General features: G+C 50.7%; 1 protein-coding gene across 2 annotated transcripts; it reads right to left on the reverse strand.

The window, feature by feature from the left end:
* Window positions 1–595: 595 nt before the first annotated feature.
* On the reverse strand, window positions 596–8,652 carry VRTN (vertebrae development associated). 2 transcript variants are annotated; one of them, XM_044924736.2, is made up of 3 exons: window positions 7,513–8,652; window positions 3,735–3,839; window positions 596–3,589 (listed from the first exon to the last, which is right to left on the reverse strand). In XM_044924736.2, the coding sequence occupies exon 3, from the start codon at window positions 3,586–3,588 to the stop codon at window positions 1,486–1,488; it is 2,103 nt and encodes a 700-aa protein (XP_044780671.1). In that variant the 5' UTR covers window position 3,589; window positions 3,735–3,839; window positions 7,513–8,652; the 3' UTR covers window positions 596–1,485. The 2 variants fall into 2 exon arrangements, with proteins under 2 accessions (XP_044780671.1, XP_006053926.1); XM_006053864.4 differs by having other exon boundaries at window positions 7,313–8,652.
* Window positions 8,653–9,111: the final 459 nt, after the last annotated feature.

Raw genomic sequence — 9,111 nt, forward strand, 5'->3', positions numbered from 1 at the left:
GCTGGAGGGGGCATGTAAGTGAACCACGCTGAGGCTTGGTTTCCTCACCTGCGACTGGACCTAGCCTGCCTGGGTGCATTTCAAAGACTAAAGAAGCCTGACACTGACTTGACACTCATGCTGGCCTGGCCTCTGAGCATACTGAGTTGGCCAGTTTTCTCCCATTGTTGGGGCTTCCCAAGTGGCTCAGAGGTAAAGAATCTGCCTGCCAATGCAGGAGACACAGGTTTGATCCCTGAGTCAGGAAGATACCTTGGAGAGGGAAATGGCAACCCACTCCAGTATTCTTGACTAGAGAATTCCATGGACAGAGCTTGGCAGGCTATAGTTCACAAAGTCACAAGAGAGTCAGACATTACTGAACAACTAAACAACTCCCATTTGTTGGGAAGTATCTCTCCAGGCAGCCAAAGCCCTGCCCCAGCTGGAAGAACACCCAAGGTCAACATCTAATTCTAAGCAGAAACCCCAGAGCAATTCCCTCCGTCCAAGTCTTGAACCTAGGAAAAGAAATGGTCACTCTCAGTCTCCTTAAATCAAAGGGAACGTGGGAAGAAGTCACTTAGAGCAAAAACAAATACCAGAGACCATGGGCTGTGAGCACCACATCACTTTATTTCTTTGGTTTTCCAACTTCACTTTTGGACAATGCAAAGTCAGTCTCTCACCTGCCTGGCCCCTGTGTGGTCTCTCACTGGAGACGGGGCATGGGCTCTGCAGAGCTCAACAGAAAAATGGGGGTCCCCAAGGGCTGAGGGGTCCACAGCAGATGCACCAAGCACCAGCAAGCAGAGACCCAAGGCTCTGTCCCCCGGCCCTTTACCAAACTCCTAGCAATGAACAGGTCAGCCCTCAGTGATCAGGCTCAGGACCTTCCCCTAGAGGTCAACCTTGGTCCTTCTTCATCTCTGCTTCTGCTCATACGGAGCCTGGCACCCTCTCCCTTAGGGGCACCAAGCAGAAGTTATGACCTGCTCCACATCTGATCTCTAACATTGCTTTGGGAAACATCTTTGAGTAAAGAGGGTGCCAACCCCCAAAAGAAACTGAAGGCATATATTCTGCCCAATGGGACAGATGGCCACGCTACAATACTCCCTGTGTCCCTGGGAAAAGCTGAAAGCGGCTGTAGCTAACCAACCTCCCTTCGGGTCCCCACATACATAGAGCTTCCAACACGAGCAAGGGGGCCCAGCCAACTCACTTAAATCAAAAGACTAAAAAAACCAAGACGCGATAATAAAAATAAGAATGGTAAACAACTGAAGAGAACATCCCTGGTCCTGCAGCTGTCTACAGGAGGCCAGATGGCCGGTCTCTGGCTCTCTCTGCCCTGGAGCTGGGAAACAACACAAAGCTGCCCTCGGAGTCACGGTAGACACCGTGGAGGCAAAAGTGATCCTGGCCAAGCCAGGGGGGCGACTCAGGCCTCTGACCTTCTCCCAAGTGGTCCTCCTTCCTCCCAGCCCCTTGCACACCTCCCTGTCAGCCGTCCACCAGAGTGAGACCATCGTAGAGGGCGCGTTTCCACATGTAGTAGGTAGAGCGGGCGGTGAGGGGGAAGAGGGTGCTGAATTCCTTGTAGGAGGGGAAGCTCTTGGACTGGAAGCGCTTCTGCAGGAACAGCTTGGCCTGGGCCTTGAACTTCGTGGTGGCCAGCATGTCCATCACCAGCACCTGGCCATCCCGGCCCCCTGCGGCGGCTGCTGTCACCACAGGGTGACTGGACAGGGACCCACTGGGGGGCCGACCCTGGGCCGTGGGCCCCTCTTGCAGGGCCCCCTCTCTGGAAGGCCCTCCTGTGGCCTTCCTTGGATCCTCCCCTGGAGAAGCTGCCACTGGCCGGGTCCCTGCAGGGGGGCCCACGGCAGCTATCACATTCCTGCCAGCTTCTTTCTCCTCTGCTTCCTTCCTGCTCCCTCTGCCCAAGGTGGGGGCCGGGATATGGAGCTTGGACAGGCTTCCAGGCCAGCTTCGGGCCAGACTCTTCCAGACCCAAAAGGAGGAAGGCGACAAGCTCGGGTAGCGGAGACGGAAGCGACAGAAAGGGAGGTGCCCACCAAGCACCTGCTTGCGGGCCGCTCTGCGCAGGCGCCTCTGCCAGCGGGACAACGGCACCCTCAGGGGCAGGAACGCCCGCGGGGCGGGTGGGCCCCCACCCGTGGCTTTCGCTGCCTCCTCTCCGACCTCACCACTCTTCCAAGGGAGCAAGGCCTTTTCGCCCACCGGCACTGGCTGGGGAGGCCCAGATTCCAAGAGGGCCGGCACTGGCTTGAAGCTGGGGTTCCTTCGGAGAGCTTTTCGGCGCCAGTTGTAGTAGGTGGACCGGGAAATGCCCGGGAAGCGGCGTTTGAAGCAGCGGTAGGGTACCAGCATATTCAGGGCAATGCAGTGCTCCAGGTACAATTTGGCCCGCTGCATGAAGACCACGCCAGGGCTGGACGCGGCCGTCGAGGAGCATCCCAGCCCCTCGGCAACCTGTCGCTCCGGCAGCTTCGTCAGCTCCTCCGTGGGGGTCAGGGCCCGGCAGGCCCCAGAACCCACGAGCTCGTGCTTCCAGGCGTAATAGGTGGAGCGGGAGATCTCGGGGAACCTCTGCAGGAATTGCTGCAGCGGCACGACGCCCCCGCGGTGGAAGCTGTCCTGCAGGAAGTGCTTGGCCGAGAAGCGAGTGGCCACCTTCTGCCGGTGCTCCTGGGACTGCCGCCGCCAGCGGTAGAAGGTGCTCTTAGTGACGCTGGAGTGCTCTCCCAGGTGCGAGTAGCTGAGGCCAGGCTCGCGGTTGAGCAGCTCCAAGGTCTTGGCGGGCGGGGGCAGCGGAGCCGGGCCGGGGTGGGCGCTCTCGGCCTCCACCTCCTCCAGCCCCACCACGGGTGCAAAGTACTGGTGGCGGAAGAGGTGGCCACTGAGCGGCTGGCCAGCCCACATGATGTGCAGCGTGGCAGGCGTGTGGTCGCAGCGGCGCGGGCGGATGACACGGTTAAAGTACGGCCGGATCTTGAGGTTGCGCAGCGGGTAGATGGAGTAGATGTTGCGCTGGATCACCGAGGCGAGGGCGTACAAGTGCCACACGTTGGAGAAGCTGCTGGGAAAGCAGGTGGCCTTGACGTCCGCGTCGAAGATGGCCTCGAGCGTGGCGGACGGCAGGCTGGTCATCTCCGGGGACTCCTCGGAGCGCAAGGAGTAGCGCACCGCCTGCAGCATCACCTTGGAGTCGATCATGCCCTGGAGGTAGTAGTGGCGGTGGAGCAGCATCTCCACCACCGTGCGCGCCCGCAGCTCCAGGCTGAGGCCCGCGTCACCCCACAGCAACAGGCTGGCCGCCTCGAAGAGCAGGCTGCCCTCGCCCTGGCACACCAGCGGCAGCATGTTTCGGGGCGCATCCTCCGGATACAGGCTCAGGGCCACTGAGTCCACCTCCAGCACCTGGGGGCCGGGGCCCCCCCCACGGCGGGTGGGGAGAGCGAAGGAGGACAGGACCTGCTTGGCCTCCAGAGCGGCACCGACGAGACCCTCCAGGCCCTCTGACTCCACCGCCTCCTGCAGCTCCTGCAGCACGTGCTGCACCAGCTGCTCCCGAGAGGTCATCCTAGCAGGGCAAAGGGGAGAGGGCAGAGGTCAGGACAGGTACCCGGATGACACTCCTGAGCCCTCTCCCTCCAGATACTGCCTGTCTACTCCCATTCCGCCATGGAAGAAAATGGCTACGTGCCGCCTGGGGTTTGTTTAATTACCCAGTGGTACAAAGGAAGAGCTCGATCTTGGAGAATGGCTTTGAATCCTGGTTCTGCTATTAGCTTGAGCAAGTCATCAACCTCTCTGTGCTTCTGGTTCCTTTTCTGTTAAAAGGGAGACAATAAAAGAATGTACCTTATAGATTTGTTGTGTGTATAAATGAGACAAAGTAAAAAATGGCGATACATGGGTGTGTGTGTGTGTATATATATACATACATATGCACACACATATATATATATATTCATCCTTAGAAAAGTGCCTGGCACATAGTAAAGTACCACAAAAGTGCTAGGTCTTATATATTAGAGTATTATCTAGTATTATGGGAATTCTCTGATGGCTCAGCAGGTAAAGAATCCGTCTACAATGCAGAAGACACAGGAGACTTGAGTTCAATCCCAGGATTGAGAAGAGCCCCTGGAGAAGGAAAATGGCAACCCACTCCAGTATTCTTGCCTGAAAAATCCCATGAACAGAGAAACCTAGTAGGCTATCGTCTATAGGGTCACAAAAGAGTCAAACATGACTGAGCGACAACATTTCTAGTATTATACATATTATATAATACAAGTATTAAAGTATAGTCCATGGGCCCTTGGGGTTCCCTGAGATTTTCAGAGGGGCTTCAAGTTAAACTCTTTTCATAATAATACTAAGATAACAACACTAAGATATGATTTTTGCAATTGTGTTAACATTGGAGTAAAACAGTAGTACCTCAGCATGAATCAAACTAGAAATCACTATGTTCTTCACCACCATGTAGTCACAGTTGGGAAAAAGCAAGCTAGTACCACTCCAAAATGTCCTTGATGTAGCAAAGATTATTATTTTTTAAATCACAAGCCTTAAATACATGCAGCATTTCTGCTGCACAGTGGTATATAACGAATAAGTGACAGTTGCTTGGGCTGCATGATGAACTAGATGTTTTTTCATACAATAATGTTTTTTAACTTGAAAGAAAAATTAAGTGGCATTAGTTGTTTAGACTTGGATATATTTGACAGATGTTTTTCTCAAAAGTGAATAAGGTGAACCTGTCACTTCAAGGAAAACTTTATGGTCAGTGAAAATTTTTGAGCTTTCATATGAAAATTAGAATTTTGAAAAACTTGTATCTACTACAGTGAGCTTGACAGCTTCCCAGTATCTAAAGATTTTTCTGATGGGACCAGTGGTGACATTAACACGTCTAACTTTTTAGACTATGTAATGGAATGGCCAGCATTTGAAGGTCTGTCACTCAATGAACCCCCTTTCCTAAATAACCAATAGTCTGGCACAGATCATTTCAAAGTATAAAAGAAAGCAAAGGATTTTAATATAATAGGGTACCAAAGTTCCTGAATATTGTTTCAGAGTCTGCATTATAACTAAGGTTTGAGGAACTACCACCTGTTAAATTTTGGTATAGTTGTCAATAAATATCCACTGAAAAAGCTATCAAAATACTCTTTCTAGAGAAATTTCCTAAGGTCCAGTGGTTAGGACTTGATGTTTTTCACCTCTGTGGCCTGGGTTCAATCCCTGGTTGGGGAGCTAAGATTCTACATGCACTGAAGTTAAAAGACCTTCCCCATCCCTCTGTCCATCTGTATCTGAATGAAGTTGGATTTTCTTCATATACTTCTACCGAAATAACGTATCACCACAGATTAAATGTAGAGACAGATGAGCATCTACTTATCTTCTGTTAAACCAGATATTACAGAGACATGAAAAACCTAAAAGATGCACTTGTTCTCACGAAACACTTTTTGTTCTAGAAAAGTCTCTTTTCATGAAAACTATTATTCATTACCATGTAACAGGTTTGTTCTTTTTAATAAAGAAATCTTTTCTAAATGTCTAAGTTTTAATTTTGAATGTAATGTACGTTGACCAATGTAAGCTACATAAACAAAAGCTCTTCAGGGTCTTCAATGTTTAAGAGCACACAGGGGGCCCAAGACCAAAAAGTTTAGAACTGCTGACCTGAGACAGAGATGGTCTTTTCAAAGAGTTAGCAGCAGCCTAGCCCTTGTGCTGACAGAGATCTGATAAGGAAGGTTTACTATTTGCCATGCACTGTCCCAATCCTGGCGCTTGAACTTTAAGGTGGGAACTACCATTACCCCCAATTTACAGGTGAAAAAACTGAGACAATCAAAACAAGCCTCATTTGCCCTATTTGCCCAGGCGACCTAAGTGACGCAGCCAGTAGCTGAAACCAGATGCTCTTTAGGACCCGTGATTCATCTACTCCAGCTTAAAATGCCAGTCACCTCTCAGGACAAACTAATCCTCCTAATTACTGGTAAGTTTTCTGTTTTGCAAAACAGAGTAATATTCCTTTGCAGACACTTTTTTAAATTAAAAAGGAAACCATTAACCTTTCTCAGATCTCTGTTCTTAGAGTTTAATAAATTCCTTTAGATTAGCTTTGGGTTTAAAAATTGTGTGTGGGTATACACATTTGCCAGCTCACTGCACACCTGAAAGGAATGTGTCTTGCATTCTTAAAAGGATGTGTTTGGGTGTAAATTATGGTTCAGTAAAGGTGAAAAAAGTTTTTAAAGAACCAAAGGTTTACCACCAGAATTTTACTGGATAACCATAAAAAAGAAAGCTTTTTAAAAACTGGGTAATGAGAATCAGCTTTGGATAAAAATTTCTTGCCTGTAGATTTTTTTTAACGTTCTTGTGACAAATCTGATCTAACCTCTCACTGAATTTCTATTTGTACCATATTATTTGACCCTGGAATTGAGCTTTTAATCTGTTGATCTTTTATATACTTTATATTTACTTTTTAAAAAACTTTATTTTTTTTTTGACTCAGCAAGAATACTTCCATATGCGATAAAAAAATCGAGCCCTGAGGAACAAACTGTACACACAGAAGAGCTTTTTCATTCTGGCAGACAACAAAGATGCTGGGGGTTTTGTTTTTCTTGCATATCACTTGTAAATGCTGCTATACGGATGCATATAAATGAGCTCTCTGCTCTGCTTCTTTCCAAACAAAATTATGAAAATAACCACCATTACCTACTGCTTACTATGTGCATTTAAGTAATTCAACCAAAATCTCAACAAAAAAGAGGGGACAATTAAATTGTGTGGGTGATTCTTCCTGCTGTTCCATGTGGGGAACAGGGCACGATGTTACATTGACCGATTACAAGTTTCTGTGGGCTTTGCACTGGATGAGCGTTTGGACTTCAGGCTTTACAGAAGTAATTTTATTTATATGCGGTTCTCACTTTCCCTCCACAGGAGCTACAACTCCATCACACCTGCACCTTCACCAGGATGGCTACTCTTAGTTCACACTTAGAGAAACAGAGGCTTGGGGGTTAAATTAAATAACACTCCCAAGACCACAAGCTATTAAAACTACAAAACCTAAGCAATCTGACTCCAGAGCTCCCCTCAAAACCACTGTAATTCCACCAACCAGGGAAATACAGGGCCCGAAATGGTCATTACCTAAAGGATACAGAAACACATGGAGTCTTGGGGCTTTCAGACAAATCTGGCCATTTTACAGATAAGGAAACTGAGGTCCGGGAAGGGAAAGTTGACTTGCCTGAACTCCCGCAGCAGGGTCCAGATACCCTCCAGCACGTCCAGATATATCACACTTCTTCCTGTGCAAACCCCACCCTCCTCCCTCCCCAGTCCCACCCTACCTACCCGGCCAAGGCCCAGCCCCACCCCATTCCACCCTAGCTCATTCCTTTCTCTTCCCCAAAGAGTAAGAGGAGGTGTGAGTAGGTAGTACCCTACTTCTTTTTTTCTCTAAAGCTTGCAGAGAAAAAGTGGCTCCCCGGAGAGGCGCTGCACCCTCACAACTCAGGTGGGTCTGGACCAGCAGAGAAGGGGGCAGGGGGGAAAGGCAGAGGCCGAAGGGGGAGGCTTAATCATACTTAAGTAGACAATTGGTTGATGGGGTTCAGGTGCACCAGTCTTTTTGGAGATGGCTCCCTGGAAACACAAGGCCAAGCAGAGCTGGCAATTACCAGGTGCGTTCATAGAATAAGGTGCAGAAAGTGAGAGCTAATCTAGGGGCCTTGCCCAGCTGGCCTTCCCTGGCCCCACCATTATTAGAAGGAATCTGAAAAGGCGTGAAACCAAGGAGGTAAAGCCTCTCTGGCTACACAGACTCCCCTGGCTTGAGGTTGGAAGGGGAGGAAACAGGACATCTAAAAACATCTAGCCAGCATCTCTGACACCCAAGAAGGGCTCTGGAGCCAAGGAATGGATGAATGGACACAGGTAGCTTCTGCAGGTGATTCAAAGCCTCGCCTACACCAAGGCCTGCTTTCCTCCCCCACAATCCCCATCTCCTTATTTCAAGCAGACGGGGTCTCAAGCTCAGGTTTGGCCTCTGTCCCTTACATTTTAGAAGGAGTGAGCCAGCACTCTGGGCAGGGCTAAGAGAGGTGCAGACAGTGCTGGCAAGTCTCTGGCACCTAGAACAGACACCCTCCCTGCCAGCCTCTCCCTGGACTTCACACCAGCTCACCAAGGACCCCCATCCTTCACAAAGCAAGCCCAACAAGCATGAAGGGAGCCACACAGGCAGGCCTCTGTAAGACTAGCATCTCCCCCGGCCTGGCTCCACACCTCTCCTGCCTGCCCTTCAGTCCCCCTGCTCATGCTGACCCAGCCGCCCAGGCTACGACGCCCCTGGCTCAAGGGAGCGCCAGCCATCTTGGTTTCTCCCCCAGTGGCCAGGAGGCCCCCTGGGGCATGAGGGAGCCACAGGGAACTGCCCAGTGGCAGGCAAGTCCCATGACTGTGACTTCCCAAGGAACCTCCCACCACCAAGGGCAGCAGGAGTGCCTGAGGGCACCAGGGTGGGCCTCGGGCCTCCCCGTCAACCATGCCTCAGGAGTTCCTAAGTCCAGGGGCTCTAGTGGATCACGTGTCTGGAAGGGAAGGTGAATGGGCAGTGGTTCCAGCCACCAGGAAGCCCCCGGGTGGCGGGGAGAGGGCTGGCGGGCTGGGGGCATCAAGGGAGGGGCTAAGGCCAGGGGAGGGGAGACAGGCATGCGAGTGGGGGTGGGGAAGGGCTGGAGGTGGGGGTGGGGAGAAGGAGAACTTGAAACAATGCCTCCCCTCCCCTCTCCACACACACACATTCACACACACTTACACACAAACACACACACTTACACACAAACACACACACTTACACACAAACACACACACTTACACACAAACACACACGTACCCGCAGCATCTTCAGAGTCACTCTTTGACCCCTTTGGTGTCCCAAGGCCACCCCCTCACTCCCCTGGGGCCTCCAAACTGCATGAGGCACCCACTCTTCCTAATTTAGAGGAAACTTCCTAGTTTACTGACCTCGAGGGTGGCCCAGAG

The sequence above is a fragment of the Bubalus bubalis genome, chromosome 11 (genome assembly GCF_019923935.1).
Source record: "Bubalus bubalis isolate 160015118507 breed Murrah chromosome 11, NDDB_SH_1, whole genome shotgun sequence".
Taxonomy (NCBI): domain Eukaryota; kingdom Metazoa; phylum Chordata; class Mammalia; order Artiodactyla; family Bovidae; genus Bubalus; species Bubalus bubalis.